The sequence below is a fragment of the Podarcis pityusensis genome (genome assembly GCF_964106645.2).
Source record: "Podarcis pityusensis genome assembly, chromosome: 5".
NCBI classification, from domain to species: domain Eukaryota; kingdom Metazoa; phylum Chordata; class Lepidosauria; order Squamata; family Lacertidae; genus Podarcis; species Podarcis pityusensis.
The window spans coordinates 92715485-92741514 of NC_138032.1; the positions used below are offsets into that span (position 1 = coordinate 92715485).

Consider the following 26030-nt stretch of genomic DNA (forward strand, 5'->3'; position numbering starts at 1 on the left):
CAACCCCCCCCCCCCCATTACACCTCTGGATCGACCTTCGACGAATTATCCTTTTAAACTAAGCTAAGCTACTTACATGCTAAAAACCCTTTTCAAAGTGACAATGAAACACAGTTAAGATAATGAAATATTGCTCATGAGTGCACTGAAGCGCTACACCAACACTCATAACCATTTGCCATAGATCACCAAAGAATGATTCTGATATACAATTCCAAATAGAAGCTACACCAATGTTCACTTTCCCAACTCATGCTGAATGCTCCTTTTCCCATTTCAAATCTTATTTGTGTACTTGGTATACAATTCTCCTACTGATGGTGGCATAATAGTTTTCTTCACTGAGTTCCTGGTATGAGAAGCAACACCAACACCAGGACCACTCAAACATCATGAACACACTCGTTCACTGGAACCCATTTATAAAACCTGATGGACCCTAGTTTGCAAAGCATCCTCAACACTTTTCCTTACCTGGCCAGGTGTCGGACAGACTTGTTTATGCCGTCACCTGACAGAGCACTGCATTCATAGAAGATTAAATTGTAATCCTATAATAGAAAAGAAAAAAAGCATTGCTCACATCATTTAGCAACAATCACCCTTGGGGACTAAATCTAAATTTATACATATATCTCAAGAATCTCATTCCACTGTAAAAGCATCCGCCGTCCCCTAAAATATATTTGTATTTATGTAACAGCCACTATGACTTCCCTTATTGCTGCATTGTGGCGGTTAGATTTTTAAAAATATAATTTTGCCACTGTAGTCATGTATTGCGTTGAGACAATGACTTTTCATAATGAGATGATACACACCGATAGTTACATAATTTAAGGCCTGGATTTGCTAGAAAAGATTTACATATGGCCCTTTTGAAGGCTATCTAAATACCCCAACATTTCTTTTGGGTTTAGGAACGGGGAGAGCTCCTTCTGACACATTGATCAATAATACATCATTGGTACAGCGGTACCTTGGTTCTCAAACGCCTTGGTTCCCAAACGCCAAAAACCCAGAAGTGTTCCGGTTTTCAAACGTTTTTTGGAAGCTGAACGTCCGATGCGGCTGTCGGCTATTGTTTCCAGGACGTCTGCACCAATCAGAAGCTGCACCTTGGTTTTCAAACATTTCAGAAGTCAAACGGACTTCCAGAACAGATTAAGTTTGGCGCTTTTGTTTTAGCTATTTATTTTCCGTTTTTGTGGCTTTTTCAGTTAATTTGTTTTTGTGACTGTGTGAAACCCAGTTCAGCTACTGATTGATTGTGTGATTGCAGAAATTGATAAAAGCAATAATAAAATAATAAATAATAATAAAACAATAAAAACAATAACTATTATTAGTGCAGATAAGGAAAAAAAATGTAATTTTAATTTTTATCATCTACAACACTGTCTTATTTATTTCATTGTACAGTATTGATTGTTGCTTTCATTTTATGGCTCAATTGTCTCTTTAGATAGTAAAATTGATGTTAAATTGCTGTTTTCGGAGTTGTTTTTAAAAGTCTGGAACAGATTAATCCGTTTTGCATTACTTTCTATGGGAAAGCATGCCTTGGCTTTGGAACGCTTTGGTTTTGGAACGGACTTCCAGAACGGATTAATTTTGAGAACCAAGATACCACTATATAGGCTTCAAACCAGAATCACCCTTGTCCTGAGTGTTATTTTTTATTTTTGACTGCTAAGCTTACTCTGGAGTGTTTGGTGAGGAACATTGTCTAAAGCTCTTTGGACGTCCAAGTACACAATGTCAACCAGATTACCTCTATCTGCTTGTTGACACTCTCAAAGAATTCTGATAAGTTTGTAAGATCTACCGGGTTTTTCCTCTTGCAGAAGTCAAGTTGGTTCTGCTTCAGTTGGGCTCTTTCTTCGACGCGCTTAAAAGTAGTGCACGGCTTAATTTTGGTAGTATCCAGCTTTATATACTATGAGAGAGCTGTGACTTTCAGCTTTAAACCAAGGTGGAGGATGCAACTGCTGGTGCCAGGGATGAGGAGAAGTACCATATTTTTTGCTCTAGAAGACTCACTTTTTCCCTCCTAAAAAGTAAGGGGAAATGTGTGTGCGTCTTATGGAGCGAATGCAGGCTGCGCAGCTATCACAGAAGCCAGAACAGCAAGAGGGATTGCTGCTTTCACTGCACAGCCATCCCTCTTGCTGTTCTGGCTTCTGAGATTCAGAATATTTTTTTTCTTGTTTTCCTCCTCCAAAAACTAGGTGCGTCTTGTGGTCTGGTGCGTCTTATAGAGCGGAAAATACGGTATTTTTCTCCTCTTCCCTAGGGCCACAGGGCAAATTTGCAGCTGCCCATAGATTCCCATCCATCTATAGTGCCTTCTCGTCAAAAGGAAAGCTGTTCTTGTACCCAGGATCACGAAATCGATGTACTCAAAGAAAGGTGCTCCCTCACTAAGAGGATAAGTAAACCAGCTCTAATTGAAACAGGCAAGTGTGTAATTCAGAGGGATTTTTTCTTGAAACTTGATCATCACATTGTGAAAGCAAGCCCTTCTTCAATCGTAATGAGATAGCTTCAAAGGCCTCAGCTTAATGAGATATACAAAATCAAATATTTGACTTCATGCCACAGATGGGTAATATTCATTGACCTTGTTATCACAGAAGTTGTTCCCAAGAGGAACATGGAGTTTTTTTTTGTTAAGTGTACATTACTGGTTGTTTTTAGAACTGTATGTTCTTCATACTGTACCTTGGCTAAATGCTCTCCTAATCCCCTGGGGATTTCCCGTTCTTTTTCATTATCTGTTTTGTTCCCAAGCAAGAGGACAGGAATATTCTCCCCTGCTGCTTCCTATAAGACAATGAACAGCAGTTAAAATACGGGTTCTCTCCTGAAAGCATTGAAAGCTCATAGCCAGCACTGCAAGCAGACACAAAAATAAGTACACCAGACATTCCAGATATACCAGTACATTGTTATAATATTCCGTTATAGATTATAAATGCCAAATTGATTTGTTAATAATATAATATGCCTTTTGCTGTAGTTGTTCTGTTTAGCTTATGTTTTAGTTGCTGTTTTGTTAATGGTGTTTTACAGATTGCTTTATTGATGGTTTGTTAATTATTTTGTATGATGTATGCTGTATTTGTGATGTTCTAATATGCTATTGTGATTTATTGTTTGTAAGCCACTTTGAAAGCTGGACCATAAAGAAGGCTGATTGCCGAAGAATTGATGCTTTTGAATGATGGTGCTGGAGGAGACTCTTGAGAGTCCCATGGACTGCAAGAAGATCAAACCTCTCCATTCTGAAGGAAACCAGCCCTGAGTGCTCACTGGAAGGACAGATCGTGAAGCTGAGGCTCCAATATTTTGGCCACCTCATGAGAAGAGAAGACTCCCTGGAAAAGACCCTGATGTTGGGAAAGATAGAGGGCACAAGGAGAAGGGGACAACAGAGGACGAGATGGTTGGATAGTGTTCTGGAAGCTACCAGCATGAGTTTGACCAAACTGCGGGAGGCAGTGTAAGACAGGAGTGCCTGGTGTGCTCTGGTCCATGGGGTCACGGAGAGTCGGACACGACTAAACGACTAAACAACAATAACAACAAGCCACTTTGAGAGTAATTTGAGTGAAAAGTGGCATAGTAATACAATTAATCAACCACATCCCTATTTTAACTACATACACATTACTGGTTTTGAACAAACCGCTGCGTTTCCAGTGCTTTTTTATGTTGCTGTTCACACCAGAGAGGTGTGTGTGGATGACCCCCATGCTGAACTCCAAATTACTGATGCTGTCATTCACACGCCCAAGAGCTGCCTGAATTGTACGCATCTCAGCTTAACCGTGGCTTCTGTTTTCTAACTGAATGTAAGCTTGTTTGAGGGAAAGCACACCAAACAAGAGCATTTCTCAAGAAGAGACAGGATAACCTTGGATTGTGGCTAATGTCCTGTTTCAAACACAAGCAGTAGAAGTGCATGGGGGCCAGGGTAAAGGTAAAAGGTAAAGGACCCCTGGACCATAGCTGTCAACTGTCCCTTATTTGGCAGGAAAGTCCTTTATCCCAGCGCCGTGTCCCGCTGCTGTCCCTTATTGATGATGCCCCTTAAATATCCCAGGTTTCAAAGGAAGCAGCTCATCTCCCTCCCTCCCTGCCGGCCAGGGAGGAGGGAGGCTCCAACTGTGTTGCTTGGCTGCGTTGCTCACCCAAAAAGGAGTCTAAGAACGACTGGGGGGTGGAGCTTGCATGCCTTGTGCCAATCAAATCGGCCGCGTTGCCTGGGGACTCGCCTTTGCTCAGCACTTCCCAGCGGAGAGGTGACGGTGGTTTTCCTTGCTGCATCCCCTTTGCCAGGTTGCTGCGCTGTGGGAACCACCGCTTGAGGCTTCGTTTGGCTGTTGGCTGGGCTCTCTGCCTTTGGCTCGGAGGGGCTCAGAAGTTGAACATACCTGCACCCGGAAAATCCCTTATTTTGGCTGCTGATCCCTTATTTTTGAGGCTGCTGGTCCCTTATTTTCAAATCTGTAAGTTGACAGCTATGCCCTGGACGGTTAAGTCCAGTCAAAGGCGACTATGGGGTTGTGGCGCTCATCTCGCTTTCAGGCCGAGGGAGCCGACGTTTGTCCGCAGACAGCTTTCCGGGTCATGTGGCCAGCATGACTAAACCACTTCTGGCGCAACAGGACACCGTGACGGAAGCCAGAGCGCACAGAAACGCTGTTTACCTTCCTGTTGCAGCGGTACCTATTTATTTGCTTGCACTGACGTGCTTTCAAGCTGCTAGGACAGAGCAATGGGAGCTCACCCCATTGTGGGGATTCAAACCGCCAACGTTCTGACTGGCAAGCCCAAGAGGCTCAGTGGTTTAGATCACAGCGCCACCCGCATCCCTGGAGCCGGTGTAAGCAGTAATGTGCTCACACTCTCAGTCCTTCTTACCTCAATGCTCACTAACCATTGCTTCACAGCTGTGAACGACTCTTTTGCTGTTATGTCATACATCACAACCACCCCGTCAGCTTTTCGAAAGAACTGCTTGGTGATGCTGCGGTACCTGCAAATCAGTTCTCTTTATGAATCTTCTGTCATTAGCACCAAAAACATACAGCAGATAAAGCCAACAGAACAACAAGCCTAGAAAACAGATGATATGACCATACAGTAGTACCTTGGGTTACATACGTTTCAGGTTACACACTCCACTAACCCAGAATTAGTGCTTCCGGTTAAGAACTTTGCTTCAGGATAAGAACAGAAATCGTGCTCCGGCGGCGTGGCGACACCAGGAGGCCCCATTAGCTAAAGTGGTGCTTCAGGTTAAGAACAGTTTCAGGTTAAGAATGGACCTCCGGAACGAATTAAGTACTTAATCCGAGGTACCACTGTATAGGGTGACCCCAAGGTTGCAGGATATGACCACAATTCACAGCAGGGCATAGCATATATTCAGTTTCTCACCCCTGGCATAAGGGTTATTGGACTGCTACAGGTAGAAACCATCAGCAAGCAGAGAGGCAAGAATTTTAACTCCTTTAACTGAGGCATCCCCAAACTTGGCCCTCCAGCTGTTTTGGGACTACAATTCCCATCATCCCTGACCACTGGTCCTGTTAGCTAGGGATGTACATTTTATTTTATTTTGTTGCTATGGTTAGTGGCTGATGCAAATAAAGATTCTTCCACTGCCCCCACCTTAGCCCTCCAGCAGACCCCCATGCCTGGCTCGAATAAATAAAGGGCAGCCCTGCCAGTCTCGAAGCAGGACGTAAGGGCATTTTCTCACCTTTCTTGCCCAGCAGTGTCCCAGAACTGCAGCAGTACTTGGTGGTTATCCACTGGCACCATTTTTACACTGTAATCCACACCTGTAAAGGAACACAGCTTAGATTATCTCCAGGTGTGTGTGTGGGGGGGGACAGGACCTACAGCCTGCAGTCCAGTCTTGAACCACAAGGGAATCCAATTGGCCTTGCCAGGCTGTTTCCCTCAATCCACACCCACCTTTCCATCAGTTGACGTCACTAAAGGTATAATTCAGGAAACTTTTTCAGCAGGGGGCTGGTCCACTGTCCCTCAGACGTTGTGGGGGGCTGGACTATATTTTTTGGGGGGATGAATGAATTTCTGTGCCCCACAAATAACCCAGAGATGCATTTTAAATAAAAGAACACATTCTACTCATGTAAAAACACGCTGATTCCCGGATCATCCGTGGGCCGGATTTAGAAGGCGATTGGGCTGGATCTGGCCCCCGGGCCTTAGGTTGCCTACCCATGGTATAATTAGAAACAATTCCAAAGAAATGAGACACAGCTTTTAAAAAGCCAGTGTTTAGCGAGGACTGAAAATACAAGGACACGTATAAACAATGGAAATAAGTGCGGGTCACCAAGTGTGGATATGTACGAGCAGCCCAGACAAATGTGATTTGTGTGTTCTTTTTTCCTTTAACTTACTTACCGACTGTAGCAGCAGTGCCTGGGAAAAAATGGTCTTCGCAAAAACGCCTTAAAAAGGAAGTCTTCCCCACACTTGAATTGCCTACGATGACAATCTTGAATAAACCATTTGGAGCAAAGCACCCTTGTTCATCCTTCAAACAAACACAAGTGCAAATTGTTCAGTAAGCTGCACTGCACCTACTGCTAAATCATTTTGCTTTTTGAGGTGAGGAGATATTTAGAAATAAAATATCTATTTATTTAATACATTTATATCCATTCTTCAGTACTATGGGCTGGACCCAGAATAAATAAGGTAAATTTTGGTTCCACTTACATCAATTGATAGCAATAGCTTTTCTAATTGATTTCAGTCACACCCAAGGGGAACTAACATAAGTCTGATAGTATTTCAAAGTTGGCTTATATAATTCAAATAAACAATAATAAAAAACCCAACACGCTGCGCTCATTGCAAGAGACTCATGACATCAAAAGATAAAAACAATACAGTCTTCTTGTAGGCAGCTGAAAGCTTATCTCCTCATCTTGTAAGAAAGCTGGCCAGTGAGATAAATTTTAATCCCTGTGTTAGAGAGTTTTATAATTTGCTCTTTTCAAGCCAGCTACATTACAGAAATCAACTAAATAATAAAAATCCAAAAGCTTAAGAAAAAAATTAGAAAAACCTAAAATAGAACAAAGCCTTAACGGGATGCCGGCTAGAAACCTCGTTTCACTGAACTATTCAGTTTCCTCAGGAGGGAATAGAAAAATCATAAACTTTAAATGACCAAAATTCAAACAAGGGTAGAAACCCAAAAATTCTGACATATTATAATCCAAAAATTCTGACATATTATAATTATAATTAGGTTTTTCTAATTTTTTCCTTAAGCTTTTTGATTTTTATTATTTAGTTGATTTCCACAAGATAATATTTATAGTCGATTAGTTCTCGTGTCAGGGGTTTTCACGGTATTTCATTTGTTTTGTGCAATTTCTCAGTTCTGTGACTGTCTTTTTTCTATTAGCTACATTACAGAAGGCAGAGCGTTGAGGAGTGAATCTGTCTCCTACTGTTCTTCATATCCCAGTAAAGAGCCCTCTAGCTCAACAACTACAATCAGGGGTGCCAGATTTGATGAGGTGAACATGTGTGAGGGCCGACCAAAGTTGTTGACCTAAAAGTTGTTGAGCATTTTTTAAGATTTTAGCCCGAAGTTGTTGACCTTTTTTTTTTATTTTTTTTTTATTAGGATTTTACCCCAAGAGATAGACTGCCACGGGGACCGAATTAGTCCCTTGGAATGGTCTTTGGACATGCCTGAAGCAGCCCCACTCCCCATTTGGGATTGCTCGGTCCATATTTCACTATGTGCACTGGAGGCAAAATGCAAGCACATACAGAAGGTGGAAAAAGCAATGAGGGGATCACCTATCTTGGACCTAGTCCTCACCAACAGGGAGGAACTGATCGACAAAGTGGAAGTACTCAGAAACCTGGGAGGAAGCAATCACGCCCTCCTGGGTGAAATAGAGGCAAGGGAACGGTCTTTTTAAAGGGAGAGGTCCATACCTATGTGTTTGAAGATGCTCCGTTATTATTCTAGGTATTCTAGGACATTCAGATGTCCACAATCTGTTAGAAATTGTGCACTTTGATTTTCAAAAAGATTTTAATAAAGACTCCTGAGTTTAGCAGATATAAGATAAGAGGGCAGGTCAATGATGGACCAGTAAGTGCCTGAAGAACAGTGAGCAGGAATAAACGCACAGTTCTCACGCTGAACCAATGCTTTTTAACTTGTTCTTAAATGAGCGGGAGCTAGGGAAGAGCAGTGAGGTGGCTAAGTTTGCTGGTGACACCAAATTGTTCAGAGTGGTAAGACAAAAGAATAATAATAAAGTGAAGCACATTGGAACAATAAATCAATCTTAAATTCACATGCACATTCATGAGGTCTAAATTAACAGCGACTGACTAGGAGCCATACAGGATAGCTCAATGAAAACATCACGCCAATATGTGGTGGTTGTGAAAAGGGTGAATTCCCTACTTGGGATCATTCAGAAAGGGATTAAAAAAATTTAACCCATTATAATGCCATTAAACAAATCGACACGTGAAAAACTAGGTACAGTTCTGTTGCCACGCTTTGCGGGATACTGAAGGGCAACGGAAATTATCTTGGGGTGGAACAGCTGCCTATGAAGAATGGTAAACATATTCAGGTCTTTTTAATTTAGAAAAAAGGACACGATAGAAGTGTATAAAATCATGCATGGTGCAGAGAAAATGGATGGATGAAACTTTCAGTCTAACAGAACTCAGAGCCATCCAGTGAAGTTGAATATTGGGAGATTTGGGATACACAAAAAGAAGTACCATATTTTTTGCTCTATAAGACTCACTTTTTCCTTCCTAAAAAGTAAGGGGAAATGTGTGCGCGTCTTATGGAGCGAATGCAGGCTGCTCAGCTATCACAGAGGGATTGCTGCTTTCACTGCACAGCGATCCCTCTTGCTGTTCTGGCTTCTGAGATTCAGAATATTTTTTTCCTTGTTTTCCTCCTCCAAAAACTAGGTGTATCTTGTGGTCTGGTGCTTCTTATAGAGCGAAAAATACGGTATTTGTTCACACAGTGCAGAGGTAAACTATGGAATTTGATTCCAGAAAAAGTTATGATGGCCAACCACTAGGATGGCTTTAAAGGAGGATTAGACAAAACTAACCCAAATTGCCACTGCTATGCCTCCAGCTACAATTGTGCAGCAGCTCTGCTGTCTAATACATGTTGTAATACAGTACTCAACATGGTGCCCTCCAGATCTCTTGGACTACAGCTCCCATAATCCACAAGTGTTGGCCGGATTAGCTGGGGCTGAGGGGAATTTCCCAAACAAGGAGAAAGCACCACATTGGTTCTGCCTGCTGTATCCTCAATACACACTCACTATGATCTTTTTGCTGTTGACACAGCTCAAATAGGCTTAATAGTGGGAAAAGTGGGACAGATATAAAACATATGTTCAAAAATACAGTAAAGGTTCGCTATCTATGCTAGCATTTGATTGACGTTGGAGTGAGACTGAGTTGAGAAATAAGACTAAGAGCACATATTGATATAGGGATGTATTAGATAAAATGTAAAGAAATATACAATAATAAGAGTACGTTCATTTGTAAAAAAGGAATATACAACAGGATAGACAGGAAGTCTAGTGTGTTGGTATGCATATGATTTTGGGAGGGAAATTGTTTTTGTTTTTTCTCTTTGTTCTTTTTTGTTTGTTTGTTTCATTTTCTTTCTAGGTATATAAAATTTGTATATCATTTTTGTATACATGTTGGAAATTATATTATAGTAAGTCCTGTAATGTAATACGACAATGTTTACCGATGTAATATAAGAATGTTAACAAATAAATAAAATGCAAATTCAAAAAAACAAAAACAATAAAACAAATAGAAACTCCAGTGGGTGCAGAATGCTGCAGCGAGGCTCCTCACGGGGTCTCTGCCATGGGAGCATATTCACCCAGTGCTTTTTCAGCTGCACTGGCTCCCGGTGGACTACAGGGTCAGATTTAAGGTGCTGCTTTTGACCTTTAAAGCCCTTCACAGCCTAGGACCCTTGTACCTACGGGACCGCCTCTCCCAGTATGCCCCACGGAGAGCCTCAAGGTCCATAAATAGCAACACCCTAGAGGTCCCGGGCCCTAAGGAAGTTAGATTAGCTTCAACCAGAGCCAGGGCCTTTTCAGCACTGGCCCCGGCCTGGTGGAACGCTCTGCCTCATGAGACCAGGGCCCTGCAGGATCTGATTTCTTTCCGCAGGGCCTGTAAGACAGAGTTGTTCCGCCTGGCCTTTGGCTTGGAGTCAGTTTGATTCCCTCCCTCTCTTTCTTTTTTCCTTTCTCCTCCTGTGATGAGGCTGCATTTTAATGTTTCAATGTTTTAATGTTGTATTTTAATCTTGTTTTTAAGTTGTATTCATTCAACTTGTTTTTATTATTGCTTGTTAGCCGCCCTGAGCCCGACCGTGGCTGGGGAGGGCGGGGTATAAATAAAAATTATTATTATTATTATTATTATTATTAATGTAATGCACACAGCGGAGATAGCCATAAATTAGCCAAAATCCACCTTCAAAATAAAAACAATGCGGTTTTGTTTCTTACATTTGCTAGTGTTTCTTTCCCTACTGGTTGCCCCCTGGGAAAGGAAGGTGTCTGTTCAGATGGTGATTCTGTTTGGATCTCATTCATTTCCAGTTCTGGCAAGTTAGTTTCATCTTCTTCAGACCATTTGGTTAGCGTCCTCTCTCCCGGTCTATTTAGAAGCTGGGGCAGGTGATCTTCTTCAATTGATATTAGTCTTTGTAGAGGCCTTCTTTGAGTCAGTCCCTCACCAGCAGCAGAATCAGAATCAAATGAAAGATACCCGTTCAAACCAGTGGAATTTTTTCTCCTTTCAGTGTTAAATGTATCGTCGTCTTCTGAAGACTGGCTAGAAAAAGCATTATGAAACATAACGTATTTTAAACTCTCTATACCACATCTCTGTATCATTTAAACTCTCTGTATCACGTTGGATGTCTGTACAAATTTAATTCGGAACTTTGAATTTGAAATTTGGGTTCATATTTTGAATATGTTTTGAATATGAACCCTATCTGAACAGGACAGCAAAGAAATATAAAAGCAATCTATATTTCTGTATGGAGAAAAACTATATAGACGCAGGAAATAAATAGTTCAATAAAGAACTATTTCTTGCACTCATCTGAATAGTATCTAACTACAGTACATTCTGCACCCTACGTTAAGAATAAATGTGCACAATAGCAAAACTAGGACCTTACCTTTTTGGCAAAACCTTTTTCTCCATATATTTGCCAATGATCGAGCCTGATCTTTCTTTGCACCTTGCGGTTGGAACATTCTTACATTTCTGTAGAAATATTATAGAAACTGCCTCAAAATGAGTTACATAAAATGGCAGACTCAACACTATTTTCAGAGCAGTATACTCCTGTGAAGGGATGTGGGTGGCGCTGTGGGTTAAATCACAGAGCCTAGGACTTACTGATCAGAAGGTCGGCGGTTCAAATCCCTGCGACGGGGTGAGCTCCCGTTGCTCAGTCCCTGCTCCTGCCAGCCTAGCAGTTCGAAAGCATGTCAAAGTGCAAGTAGATAAATAGGTACCGCTCCGGTGGGAAGGTAAACGGTGTTTCCGTGTGCTGCTCTGGTTTCGCCAGAAGCGGCTTAGTTATGCTGGCCACATGACCCGGGAGCTGTCTGCGGACAAACGCCGGCTCCCTCGGCCTATAGAGTGAGATGAGCGCCACAACCCCAGAGTCGGCCACAACTGGACCTAATGGTCAGGGGTCCCTTTACCTTTTTATACTCCTATTAAGGTGTCATTTAAACAGTGCATGAGGAGGGGTGGAACTGTACAAGCATCCTACTGTGCTCCTGTGGGACAGCCATTCATTTCAATGGCATTTGCACATGAGAACTTTCCATAAATTGTGTTCTGGATCTACATCAGCAAGGAAACTTTCCTGTCTCTTGGTCCACCCCTTAGCTAGTTAACAAAAGATGTTCTGTTAGGGCTAGATTTGGGGGCAAATGTTTTTGTATGTACCCTAGAAAGGCCTGGGGATGTCAACCTTTGGAATTTCTGGGCGCCAAGAGGAAATGGAAACGGCATTTCAACCACATGAGCATTAAAGGCACCAAGACGGGACTGGCTGCAGGGAAGGAGGTGAAAACAGAAAACCAGCATTTTTACTTGGTATTATAGGTCAGGACATTAATAGCAGACGAAATTAATGGACTATGCAGAATTGGACAAAATGACAGGAAGGATTCGAAACCTGCGGGACCAGAGATTTACAGAAGATTGGAAGAAGTATATGAATTATTTGAAGAGCAACTGTAATCAACAAATTACGCTAGTAGGACTACAAGACGTTTTGTAAGGAGAAATATACGAAGTGTTACAAAGTAGAAAAAGATAGAGATATTGGTTATGAGTTTGAAATGTAATAGCATACTGAGAGATTAGATTGGATAATTTTCAGACAGGAATGATGGAAGTCAAAAATTTGAATAAGATGTAAAAGTATGTTTAATTACTGTTGAAAATGATATGTTAAAAAAACTAATAAAAAATTATATATATAAAAAAAATAAAAAGAAAATATGCAAGGATCTTTGGAAGAGAGGAGCTTGTGCCCAAATTGTTGCCTCCTGCAGATTGATAATACACCAATGTCCCAAATCATGTGAAAGTACAGTAGTTTTCCGTGCCTAAGACGATGTTTTTTTATTATAAAATAATGTTTAAAATTGGGGGGCATCTTATACTTGGATAGTGCAGAGGGGGGACAGGCGATTGGTTGCAGCCCTGAGCAGGAGATGGTCAGCGGCGATTGGTGGCTGTGGCAAGGGCTGCTGTCGATTGGCTGCTGTGGCAGCAATTTGGCAGGTGATTGGTGGCTTCAACGACACACGCGATTGGCAGCGTCGGTCAGGTGGGTGATAGATTTTCGGCAATCAAAAAAAGCTCAACAACTCTGGGCAATCTCCCCCCATTTAATTTAGAGTCCCCAAAAATAGGGATCGTCTTATACACAGGGGCGTGTTATACACGGAAAAATACGGTATTATATTTGGGTTTTGATTATGTTGTTAGCACTTGTGGTAAAAGTGGGTGCAAATAAGTTGACGATGATGAATGTGCACATTTGTGAATCAGGAACACAGGAAGCTGCCATCTGCAAAGTCCGGCAACTGGTCCATTGGGCTCAGAACAGACAGGCAACAACTTGCCAGGGATTCTTGCAGGAAACTGTCCTAGCCCCACTTGGAAATGTCGTGATTTGAATTTGGGACCTTCTGCATGCACAGAAGGTGCTCTTCCACTTAACTACAGAGGTGTGTCGCCACAATATAGTTAAGAATCTGTCAAGGCTAAGAAAAAACACACACGTTTTATGAGAAGGTAGTCTGGGGCTGCCCACTCACCTGTAAACATTCGTCGTGTTCATCTCTCAGATATTTGTTCCTTTCTCTGCAGTGGTGGGGCACGAAAAGAAAGGAAAACAACATGGAACTTACAACATTTCCTCCAACTCTGCCCACTTATCAGTGGGGGAGTCCAGTTTGTTAAGAAATTGATATGGTATTGTGGTAAGAAAGCTGAGAGGATATTAAACCAAACCTTATTACAGGGGAATCCCACCTTACACGGTGATTCTGTTCTGCAGAATGTACACAAGTCCAGTCCAGTTTGTCCCACCCTGCTCCACCCCCTTTCAACGCTGAGAATGGCATGCATGTCAGCAGTCATACCCATGTTGATTGCATGCGAGTGGGGAGTTGCCTGTATTGAGGTTTTATAATATTTGCTCTGCTTCCCGCTGCTGGCAGGGGTGGATTTGCCGCACCTTATTTTCTTACCTTAAAAAGTCCAGCTGCTTAAGGAGCCCTGACTTCTCCCTCTGTAGCATTTCTGTCACTCTGTAAACCTCACTGAAGGAGACAAATAAAAATCATCACAATAAAACCTAGCAATAACAACCATTCTTAGAGAACTGGGATCTGTGTTCTGGATTTAGTGTTGGGGTTTTTGTAACAATAACTGGCAACCTCAGGGACGCAGGTGGCGCTGTGGTCTAAACCACTGAGCCTTGGGCTTGCAGATCAAAAGTAGGCGGTTCGAATCCCCATGAGGGGTGAGCTCCTGTTGCTCGGTCCCAGCTCCTGCCAATCTAGCAGTCTGAAAGCACGCCAAAAAGTGCAAGTAGATTAATAGGTACCACTCTGGCAGGAAGGTAAACGGCATTTCCGTGCACTGCTTTGGTGTCGGTGTTCCGTTGCGCCAGAAGCAGCTTAGTCATGCTGGCCACATGACGCGGAAAAACTGTCTGCGGAGCAGACAAACGCCAGCTCCCTCGGCCTGTAAAGTGAGATGATCGCTGCAACCCCAGAGTCGTTCGCGACTGGACTTAACTGTCAGGGGTCCCTTTACCTTTAACCAGCAACCTTAATACAGTGGATGCTCGGGTAGCGAATGTGATCCGTGTGGGATGCACGTTCGCAACCTGCAGCGTTCGCAACCTGCAGCAGCGCATCTGCGCACACGCACGTTGCAATTTGGCGCTACTGCGCATGTTCAAAGCGCGATATAGCGCTTCTGTGCATGCGCGACTGCCGAAACCCAGAAGTAACCTGTTCTCGTACTTCCAGGTTTTGGTGGGTCTGTAACCCAAAAAAACACAACCTGAAGCGTCTGTAACCCAAGGTATGACTGTAATTCCTTTTTTTTTTTAAATGCATACTTAACTATATGGGCTTCTTTTAAATAATTTGAGACAAACATCATAGAATTGCAGAGTTGGAAGGGACCCCGGGGGTCATTATTTCTCTCAACATTCTCGTACAGTTCAGAATGAGTCTGTTTCTCTGACTTTCAACTCCAGGTACTAGACACAAATGTCTGCTTTCCCAGATTGGAGAACTGAGCCAAAACTAACAAACTGAATTACGTACATCAGGGACAAATTAGGTTCTACACTTATGTCGGGAATAACCAGCTGTACAAATATAAGATGGGGGACATCTGACTTGCTGGGTGTGAAAAGGGTCTAGGGGTTTGAGTAGATCACAAGCTTAACATGAATCAATAGTGCGATGCAGAACCAAAGAAAGGGTAATGCTATTCTAGGCTACATTAACAGAAGTAGAGTGTCCCAATCAAGGGGAGTAATTGTCCCACTCTATTCTGCCACACCTAGAATCCTGTGTCCAGTTCTGTGTGCCACAATGTAAGGAGGAGATTGACAAGCTGGAATGTGTGCAGAGGTGGGTGACCAAGATGATCCAAGTCCTGGAAACCAAGCCTTATGGGGAACAGTTGAGGGAGTTGGGTTTGTTTAACTGAGAGGAGGCATGGTAGTCATCTTCAAATATCTAAAGGGCTGTCCCATGGAACATGCAGCCCATTGTGTAAATAATGTATATAAAGCAGATATTGTGGGGGAACTTCCATTCCTCCTCACCACTATGAGCTGAATAAAGAGCATGAAATCCACTCTCAACTATTTCAGACACATTCAGCTGTATTCCAGTTCTGGGAATCACTCACATTTCCTTTTCTTCCTGCAGTTTTTTGGCCTCATCCTGGAGCATCTGCAAGTGCTGCTGAGCAATGAGGAGCTCCTGGGATGTTCTCTCCAGTTCTTCCAGCAGCTCTTTGTTTGTAAGTTTCAGCTTGGTATTTTCTACTTTGGTCTCCTGCTTGTCATTGTGCAGCTCTTTAAATTGTCCCTCTAACTGGGTGGGAAAGGCAAAAAACAACAAATGTATTTTAAAAGTCAATCAAGTTCATTTTTTAATTGAATGGATTGGGAACAGCAACCATCGTGCTATTAAATTTGTTTATGTGTGTGTATGCAAATTATTTCTTAAAGAAATGGGAGTGCCTGATCACCTCATCTGTCTCCTGAGAAATCTCTATGTGGGACAAGAAGGTACAGTTAGAACTGGATATGGAACAACTGATTGGTTCAAAATTGGGAAAGGAGTACGACAAGGCTGTATATTGTCTCCCTGCTTATTTAACTTATATGCAGAATTCATCATGCGAAAGGCTGGGCTGGATGAATCCCAAACCGGAATTAAGATTGCCGGAAGAAATATCAACAACCTCAGATATGCAGATGACACAACCTTGATGGCAGAAAGTGAGGCGGAATTAAAGAACCTTTTAATGAGGGTGAAAGAGGAGAACGCAAAATATGGTCTGAAGCTCTACATTAAAAAAAATAAGATCATGGCCACCAGTTCCATCACCTCCTGGCAAATAGAAGGGGAAGAAATGGCAGTGAGAGATTTTACTTTCTTGGGCTCCATGATCACTGCAGATGGTGAAAGCAGTCACGAAATTAAAAGACGCCTGCTTCTTGGGAGAAAAGCAATGACAAACCTAGACAGCATCTTAAAAAGCAGAGACATCACCTTGCCAACAAAGGTCCGTATAGTTAAAGCTATGGTTTTCCCAGTAGTGATATATGGAAGTGAGAGCTGGACCATAAAGAACGGTGATCGCCAAAGAGTTGATGCTTTTGAATTATGGTGCTGGAGGAGACTCTTGAGAGTCCCATGGACTGCAAGAAGATGAAACCTCTCCATTCTGAAGGAAATCAGCCCTGAGTACTCACTGGAAGGATAGATCCTGAAGCTGAGGCTCCAATACTTTGGTCACCTCATGAGAAGAGAAGACTCCCTAGAAAAGACCCTGATGTTGGGAAAGATGGAGGGCACAAGGAGAAGGGGAGAAGGAGAAGGATGAGATGGTTGGACAGTGTTCTCGAAGCTACCAGCATGAGTTTGACCAAACTGCGGGAGGCAGTGGAAGACAGGAGTGCCTGGCGTGCTCTGGTCCAGGGGGTCATGAAGAGTCGGACACAACTAAACGACTAAACAACAACAACAAATGCAAATTATGATGAAAATCCAACATGGTCACACTTGACTTCATAAGAGGAAACTTTGCGCAAATGAAGTGATTGGAAAAGAAAGGAACAGAAAAGCCAAGGGAGTCAAATCTCTCCAGAATGCTAGGGAGCTGTTTAAAAACACAGTATTAAAAGTTCAGCTGAAATGTATAATGCCTGTCAGGAAAGCAACCCAGAGACAAAAAGATGCTAGTGTGCTTAACAACTAAAGTCAAAGAAGCGATTAGAGGCAAGAAAACTTCCTTTGGGAAATGGAAGTATTGTTCATACGAGAACAAAAAGAAACAAAGTTTTACGTTAGATGGCAGCTGCTTTCATTCTGACTTGCCTTTGTCACAATCAGTGCTGTTTCTGTTCGACTGCAGTTCAGTTTCTGCTAAATACTAAGTTATTCATCTTGCTGTCAGCTATTTAACATAGGTCACGCAAGTTATGCTCCTTATTTACATAACTTATGTAACATATATTCATGTCAGGTTAAAGAAAAAATCAAAACACTTAAAAAAGAAACCATTGGATACGTATCAGGAACGCACTTTTTCAAAGATAGCTGCAAACAGATGAAGACAGAACAGCATAAAACAGCCTCTTGATGATTTAGGACGTGAGAGCTGCTTTACCAAGAAAGCAAAAAACAAAATGGTATCCTGCTGTAATAAATACAATTACAATTCTCCCACTCGCATGTCAAGTTTTGCCAAGCAAGCAAACAAAACTTTCTCTGTATCTGCATCTCACTTACTCTTTTCTGTTTCTGAGCCAGTTGTTCCAGTTCCTGCTCTTTTGCTGTAAGCTTATGCTCCAGATCCTGACTTCGGGACTGAAACCTTTCTGTGTCCTGTAAAATTAGAAAAAAATATTGTTAAGAGCACCAGGGTATTAATTAAGAAGTCTAGGCATGTGATCATGTTCCCAGTATTCAATTTGTATATTATAACCACTTTTTGCCCGTTTAATAATGCATTCTTTGTTGAAATTTGAAATGCAAGAAGAACACATTAAATGGTTATAAATTTTTGCAATAACATATTCGTCATCTGTACACAGTTGGTTTCGAAATATCATTTTCTGTTCTATACCAAAGGTCTTTTTATCCAACTTAAATCTCTCTGTTAATTGTAAATGAGAAAAAACAATTGAAGGCCATAAACTGCTATTAACTGTTTCCTTGTTTTAATTTTACAGTCTCTTTGACTCCGCTCTAATAACTCTTGATAAGTTAACCATTTCTCTTTGCCTATTTCCTCTTTTCTAGGAAACGGTTCTTGTGTTGAAATCCATAAGGGTAATCTTGCACATAACCTATATTTATTTCTAGTCCAAATTCTTAATATGGTGTTGTTGTTGTTGTTTAGTCGTTTAGTCGTGTCCGACTCTTCGTGACCCCATGGACCAGAGCACGCCAGGCACTCCTGTCTTCCACTGCCTCCCGCAGTTTGGTCAGACTCACTGTCCAACCATTTCGTCCTCTGTCGTCCCCTTCTCCTTGTGCCCTCCATCTTTCCCAACATCAGGGTCTTTTCCAGGGAGACTTCTCTTCTCATGAGGTGGCCAAAGTATTGGAGCCTCAGCTTCACGATCTGTCGTTCCAGTGAGCACTCAGGGCTGATCTCCTTAAGAATGGATACGTTTGATCTTCTTGCAGTCCATGGGACTCTCAAGAGTCTCCTCCAGCACCATAATTCAAAAGCATCAATTCTTCGACGATCAGCCTTCTTTATGGTCCAGCTCTCACTTCCATACATCACTACTGGGAAAGCCATGGCTTAATATGGTACATCTAACAAAATGATTTTTGAAGTCCACATTAACTTTGACTTTATCATATCACACGCATATTGTACAAGAATATGAGCAAGGGTTGTGTGCATTAAATATCAGCTTACTTCAACTTGCATGGGTTTGTTGTTGTCTGTTCTCCCTACTTGAGATAAATCATTTAAATCAGTGTCTCATATCTCTATGTCTATGCTCCTTGGTTCAAATGAACTTGTGTCTTCACTCTTCTTATTTTTTTAAAACATATTTTTTATTAAAGATTTATTGGTTTACAAAAGTATGTGCAATGTCTCTTTTTTCAAGTTACATTTTCTACAGATCAGTTTCATTTGCTGAGACATTAGTGTTACATTAGGAAGAAAAGGGGGAAAGGTGGAGGGGGCCGTGGTGAGTGGGGGTGCGGTGGCGATGTTTCTATTCTACTTAATGTAGGGTATGTGTGGAGTTTTGTGTCAGCGTCGCTTGTGTGGGTTCTCTTTACTATTTGCTTGTGTTCCTTTGGTGGTGAGAGAGGTTGGGGTTGGACTAGGGTGTGGTTGTTTGTTTGTGACTGGCTGTGGTGAACTTTGTTTGCATGTGTGAGTGGGGTGGGTGGGTGTTTTTGAGTCAGGTCAGCCATATTGATTTGTATACTGTTGGTGGATTCTTGTCGTTGTCTTGTTGGGCTGTGTATTTGATAAAGGGGAGCCATACCGGGGTGAAGGTGTCTTCTTCGATTTGTGCCAGTGTCAGTTTCAGTTTATTGGTTAATTTTTCTAGTAGGGCTGTTTCCCATACTGTTTGGTACCATTGGTCCATGTTGACTCCTGACAGGTTTCTCCAGTGTCTGGCTATGATGCTTCTGGCTGCTGAGAGTAGGTGAGTTATGTGCTCTTTGTGATGTGAGTGGGCATTATAATCTTGGAAGATGTTTAGTAGGGCCAGTTCTGGGGTGACTTCTAATACTTGCTTAGTTATTTTACATACCGTATTTTTCGCCCTATGGGACGCACTTTTTCCCCTCCAAAAATGAAGGGGAAATGTGTGTGCGTCCTATGGGGTGAATGCAGGCTTTCGCTGAAGCCTGGAGAGCGAGGGGGGTCGGTGCGCACCGACCCCTCTCGCTCTCCAGGCTTCAGGAAGCTATCCACTAGCCGTGGGAGACCCAGCTCTCGCACGGCTAGCGGAGACCTTGCCGGCACCCAGAAGCTTGGGGCGCGCTGAACTCCGCACGCCCCAAGCTTCGGGATTAGCGCAGTGCTCTGCTAGCTGTGGGAGAGCCGCGTGAAGCCGCACGGCTCTCCCACGGCTAGCGGAGACCTTGCCGGCACCCAGAAGCTTGGGGCGCGCTGAGCTCCGCACGCCCCAGGCTTTGGGATTAGCGCAGTGCTCCGCTAGCCGTGGGAGAGCCGCGTGAAGCCGCACAGCTCTCCCACGGCTAGCGGAGACCTTGCTGGCACCCGGAAGCTTGGGGCGCGCTGAGCTCCGCATGCCCCAAGCTTCGGGATTAGCGCAGCGCACGGCTCTCCCACGGCTAGCGGAGACCTTGCCGGCACCCAGAAGCTTGGGGCGCGCTGAGCTCCGCACGCCCCAAGCTTCGGGATTAGCGCAGCGCGCGGCTCTCCCACAGCTAGCGGAGACCTTGCCGGCACCCGGAAGCTTGGGGCGCGCTGAGCTCCACATGCCCCAAGCTTCAGGATTAGCGCAGCGCACCTGGGGGGGGGGAATAAAAAAAAAATCCTTTATTTCCCCCCCCCCCCAAAAAAAACCTAGGTGCGTCCTATGGGCCGGTGCGTCCTATGGGGCGAAAAATACGGTATTTCTCATATGGTTGTTGTCCAGAATAGTTGGATTTTGAGGCACTCCCACCACATGTGGAGGTATGTGCCTGTGGAGCTGCATCCTCTCCAGCATTTTGGTGAGGTTCCTGGGCATATTAGCGCTAGTTTCCTTGGTGTTAGGCACCACCTGTAAGTGAGTTTCAGAGTGAGTTCTTTCCTTTTCGTTCATTATTAGAACATTAGAGCAGCTGAGAAGAAATCCATGATAAAATGCTGCAAATAAGGAACTTGCCTTCAAAAGGAATTTTTCTTTCTCATTTTTGATCTGCTGTTCCATTTCCTCATAGAGATGCTGGATTTCCTCATCATAGGCAGCAATCTTCCTAGACAGAAAGAGAAAAGTACATCAGGTGAAATTCTTGCTGTAGTAGTGGCTTTTGGATTCATATATAAGGAGCCAATCCCACATTTTTACTTCTGAGTACCTGTGTGTATGTGTTTCAGTAGGAGGAGAAAGATTTCTCTGAATAAAAGTTGTGTTGTGCTAAATTCTGTCCCTTGTGCAATTATTTCTTCATTCCGTTTTTTCTCTTTATTCAGCTCTTCAGCCAAAACAGGCTTACAAATCATGAAAGTAGGGTAGGTTACCCACCAGCCAGAGTTACCTTGTTTTTCAGAGCTGTGAGAACCTCATTTTCTCCTCTCTTCCTTTTCATTTTATTGTAAAACTATGTGCAAAGCCGAGAGTCAGAGCAGGCGTCACAAATGTGCTGCCTGTAAGACTTTGTTAAGAGTGCTGTAACTTTGGTACCCCATAAATTATTGCAAGTTGTTCATCACCAATTACAATTGGTGGTCTGTGACAAAGAAAAAGAAAAACCTTTTAAGTGCACTTGTTAGTAATGCCCCCGCGACCCTTTCCTCCTAAAAGGTTTAAAGTTGTGAAAACCAAGTGCTTTGGGCTACCAGCGCTCTGTTCTCCCAGAGCCGAAACAGAAGTCTGAGGACAGGAAGATACATGGATGAAGAAGCAAGGTGTTTTAGTAAATATTTCCCGACCAACTTTGACCTCTTAACTCAGACGGAGCAATTTTTGAGAACCATTTCAGTAATTGAGAGGGCGGGCAGGCAGGGAGAGATAGGTTATAGTGATTTCCAGCGGTGGATGGTTGCCAAGAAAATCACCAGCAGTAGCAGCTCTTCCTTCTTTCTCTGTTAAACTTAGTTTTGCAGCGGGAACAGCCCAGCAGGTAAAGTTAAAGGTAAAGGACCCCTGGACGGTTAAGTCCAGTTAAAGGAGACTATGGGGTTGCGGTGCTCATCTTGGTTTCAGGCCGAGGGAGCCAGCGTTTGTCCACAGACAGCTTTCCAGGTCATGTGGCCAGCAGGACTAAACCATTTCTGGCGCAACGGAACATCATGATGGAAACCAGAGCACACAGAAATGCAGTTTATAACTTCCCGCCGGAGAAGTACCTATTAATCTACTTGCACTTTTTGACGTGCTTTCGAACTACTAGGTTGGCAGGAGCTGGGACAGAGCAATGGGAACTCACCCCATCGCGGGGATTCAAACCGCTGACCTTCTGATTGGCAAGCCCAAGAGGCTCAGTGGTTTAGACCACAGCGCCACCTGCACTGTTAAACTTAGTTTTGCAGTGGGAACAGCCAAGCATATCGAAGAGATGGATGGGAGGGAAGTAGCTGCCTCTTGTGGCAGCAACAAAACGGTTTAAGAAAGACAACAGAAGAGGCAGGTGCTTTTGTCACTGTTTTTCCAGGCAAAACACTGGAAACTGTTAGGATTTTCTCTCTCACACCCCCACACATACTTTGGTCCACCTCCATCCCCAAATCTGTGATGACAAAGTGCTACACAGAACCTTAGTGCTGCTGCTGCTGCTGCTGCTGTTGTTTAGTCGCTTAGTCATGTCTGACTCTTCGTGACCCCATGGACCGGAGCACGCCAGGCACTCCTGTCTTCCACTGCCTCCCGCAGTTTGGTCAAACTCATGCTGGTAGCTTCAAGAACACCATCCAACCATCTCATCCTCTGTCGTCCCCTTCTCCTTGTGCCCTCCATCTTTCCCAACATCAGGGTCTTTTCCAGGGAGTCTTCTCTTCTCATGAGGTGGCCAAAGTATTGGAGTCTCAGCTTCAGGATCTGTCTTTCCAGTGAGCACTCAGGGCTGATTTCCTTCAGAATGGAGAGGTTTGATCTTCTTGCAGTCCATGGGACTCTCAAGAGTCTCCTCCAGCACCATAGTGCTTACTTACCTTAGTGCTACTCAAAGCAAACTGCTACCCTGAGCCCTGGCAAGACAAAACCTATGGGTGCTTTTGCACCAGCTATTTACTTCCTATCTGCTCCCCCCCCCCCAAGCATTTAGGCTATCATAAAAAGCACTAACCTATTCAGGACACGCTCCAATTCACTCTTCTCATTATCAGCTTCTTGAAGCTGAGAGAAAACTTTTGTCAGGAACTCTTCAAAACTAGACAGTAAATGTGGCTCATCCTTCCTCAGGTGAGACCATAGTTGCTTTATGTCACTCTCGCTGGAGAAAGAAAGAAAAAGGAATCTGTGTTACTTGCATGGTTGCTGTAGCAGCAAAAGTTTCAGCATTTGCGTATCGCAAAGCAAAAATCACAATCACTATTGTAGTCATGAGGCCTATTATATGCTTGCCGCCACGATGAAATTATAAAATCAGGACAATGTATCCTATCAATATGAAAGTTGGCAGGGATAATTGACCTTGTGAGAGGCATGATAGCTTGATAAAATTATAAAAGAAAGAATGGTCAAGGAATTATTATTAATTATTATTATTATTATTATTATACCCTGCCCATCTGGCTAGGTTCCCCACTCTGAGTGGCTCACAGCACATATCAGAACATACTAAAACACCAGACATTAAAAAACTTCCCGATGCTGGGCTGAGGTGAGTTTTTATGCTCATCCAAAATGTAACAGAAAAAGGAGAAATTGAAGGTAAGATTTTTGTCATATTTTAGCAGAGTCCTGTGGTGCCACCTGGTAGGTTTATCTGCTAGTCTCAGAATGACTAAGTGCAAAAATAGAAGATGGAAAAAGCTCATTTTCTCCTGCTTGGGAGGGTAAGGACCGAAACAAATAGCTTGAAATTATGACCTGCTTTAAAGCAAAGATTGGATGCTGTTCTGTGGAGCTTTCAGCAACCAAAGGAAGGGACTTAAGCTGACCGTCTTTGCTTTGCTCTGTTCTTTATTACTTCATCCTAATAATAAAACCTGTTTCTTAAATAACTGGCCTGGTGTGTTTTGGGTCCATATCTAAAAACCTCTGGCCCTTGGCTGAACAACGCCCCTGTAGCTTAAGTTCATTAGCTGCAGTCCTGCCCTCTGGGGAGGCTGAAGACAATTTGTTGGGCTCTTCTTTGTGACAATAATTCGGGTGTTTGAAAACTGCCTTCATGTCTCCCTCGCAGAGTTACCCACTCTGTGCTAAACATACTGGTTCTTCATGGACCTTATTTTGCATGACTTGGCCATCTTTGCTGTCCTCCTCTGAATCTGTTCCCATTTGCCTGAGGAGTGGCACTACCCATGGCTGCAGTGGGCCTTCCTGCGGCTGCTGTGAGCCGCGCCAGACCTCGCCAGGCCTCCCCGCAATTGCGGTGGGTCTCGTGGCCTCCTCCCGCTGTGTGACGTCACACATGCGCATCACATGCATGACATCACACACATGCGACAGCCCCCCAAAAGTTGGGCGGAACTTGGCACTTATGGTTCACTTCTCTGCGTCCAAGCAGTCCATGAAACGGGGAGGCCAAAGGGGAATAGGAAGGCTCCAAAAAGACTGAACCTGTGAATTTAGCTCTGAATTAGATGCTTAACGTACTGAAACGGAGACCTCTGTGAAACCTCAAGACAAAGCAACGTAGAGTTTAGGGCTGCAGGGCTGCACAGAAGGTAAGCAACAGGACTGAGAGGAACCACAGCTTTCTTGTTTTCTGCTGCACTGAGAGATTTGGTGTCCAAATTGCCAAGTGGAAATCCTAAAGAATGTCGCTCTTTGTGTTGTGTCTTTTTCACAGTTATCCTGCAGGTGCAGATAGGTGATACTGCACATACAACCTGAGATGGTACAGCCCCCAAAGTACAACGCCGTGTGATTCTTGTGATTCTCGGTTGTTTTTTGACAACACTTACTCTTCTAAGATATTGTTAGCGCCAAGCCTCTCCATAAGATTCGAGAACTGATATTCCTCTTCATTGCTTTCCATGCTGTTTTGTTTCCATTCAGACTGATACACATTTTCAGTTTCACATTCTTGTGTGTCGGAAACAGATGCCGTCCGACCCAACAAAAACTGACCTACAAATTAAAAAGAGTTCATTTTTAGAGGGGTTTTTTCCTCTGGTGGCAGATGACAGAAACTACGACACCACGAGACCTGTGTAAAACAAATCAAATAAAGGTTTTATTACAAAAACAACAAAGCTTGTGGGTGTTTTCTCTCTGCAGGCAAAATTCAAACTGCAACTTTTCCTCCTTTTGTAGTCATGACCACCTGTACCTAATCTGCCCAGAGCTCACGCCCAGAACTCACATAAACAGTTCTTAAAGTTACAAATATCTTTACTGTTTCTTTGCAGAATGACTCCCAACATTCATCTGATAAAATGTTTGGCCCTCAGGATAATTCCAAGGAATTGAAAAAATTGATTTACAACAGCCTGGAAAATGAACTACGCAACTCTCAAAACTCGGTTCTACAAGGTAAAGGTAAAGGTAAAGGTAAATGTAAAGGATCCCTAGACGGTTAAGTCCAGTCAAAGGCAACTCTGGGGTTGCAGCGCTTGTCTCGCTTTCAGGCTGAGGGAGCTGCCATTTATCCACAGACAGCTTCCAGGTCATGTGGCCAGCATGACTAAACTGCTTCTGGCACAATGGGACACCGTGACGGAAACCAGAGTGCATGGAAATGCCATTTACCTTCCCGCCGCAGCAGTACCTATTTATCTACTTGCACTGGCATGCTTTCAAACTGCTAGGTTGGCAGGAGCTGGGACAGAGCAACGGGAGCTCACTCCGTCGCAGAGATTCGAACCGCCAACCTATTTATCAGCAAGCCCAAGAGGTTCAGTGGTTTAGACCACAGCGCCACCCGTGTCCCAGGTTCTACAAGAGGAAAGTTGTTGGACTCCCCTCGGTTCCCAGCAGTCTGGTGAAGGATGGATGATGATGGAAGTTGGACTTCAACATCATCTGCAGGGCCAGATTTCCATTGGGTAAAATCAATAGCCGTTGGTGAGTATGGCAGAGCTGTGGAGCCACTCACCTGAAACTAGCATCACTGCAGCAGACCTGGATAGGGCAGGAGTGGAGCAGAGCAGCATTGAGGCTGAGGCGGAACTGGCCAAGTCAATCTGGAACTGGCAAGTGCACAGTCACAATATTGCAACTGCCCTGCCCCACCCTTGTCCCGTCCAGGTAAACTGCAGTGAGACTAGTGCCAGGGAGGGGATAATCTAAACGA

At 43.5% G+C, this 26030-nt stretch overlaps 1 protein-coding gene across 2 annotated transcripts in view; it reads right to left on the reverse strand.

Annotated features, from left to right (window-relative positions):
- CRACR2A (calcium release activated channel regulator 2A) overlaps positions 1-26030 on the reverse strand; it is a 48712-nt gene that overhangs the window by 5084 nt on the left and 17598 nt on the right. For both annotated transcript variants that reach the window (XR_013986399.1, XM_081005495.1), the window contains 14 exons: positions 24700-24865; positions 22914-23060; positions 20795-20885; positions 17706-17801; positions 15592-15779; positions 13905-13976; positions 13470-13515; positions 11300-11388; positions 10617-10944; positions 6451-6583; positions 5774-5855; positions 4930-5044; positions 2725-2826; positions 475-551 (listed from right to left, as the gene is read on the reverse strand). Coding sequence is in view for 1 of the 2 variants with exons in the window: in XM_081005495.1 (XP_080861621.1) it covers positions 475-551; positions 2725-2826; positions 4930-5044; positions 5774-5855; positions 6451-6583; positions 10617-10944; positions 11300-11388; positions 13470-13515; positions 13905-13976; positions 15592-15779; positions 17706-17801; positions 20795-20885; positions 22914-23060; positions 24700-24865 (1732 nt within the window). In the remaining variant the exon portion in view is untranslated. The remainder of the gene's footprint in view (positions 1-474; positions 552-2724; positions 2827-4929; positions 5045-5773; positions 5856-6450; positions 6584-10616; positions 10945-11299; positions 11389-13469; positions 13516-13904; positions 13977-15591; positions 15780-17705; positions 17802-20794; positions 20886-22913; positions 23061-24699; positions 24866-26030) is intronic.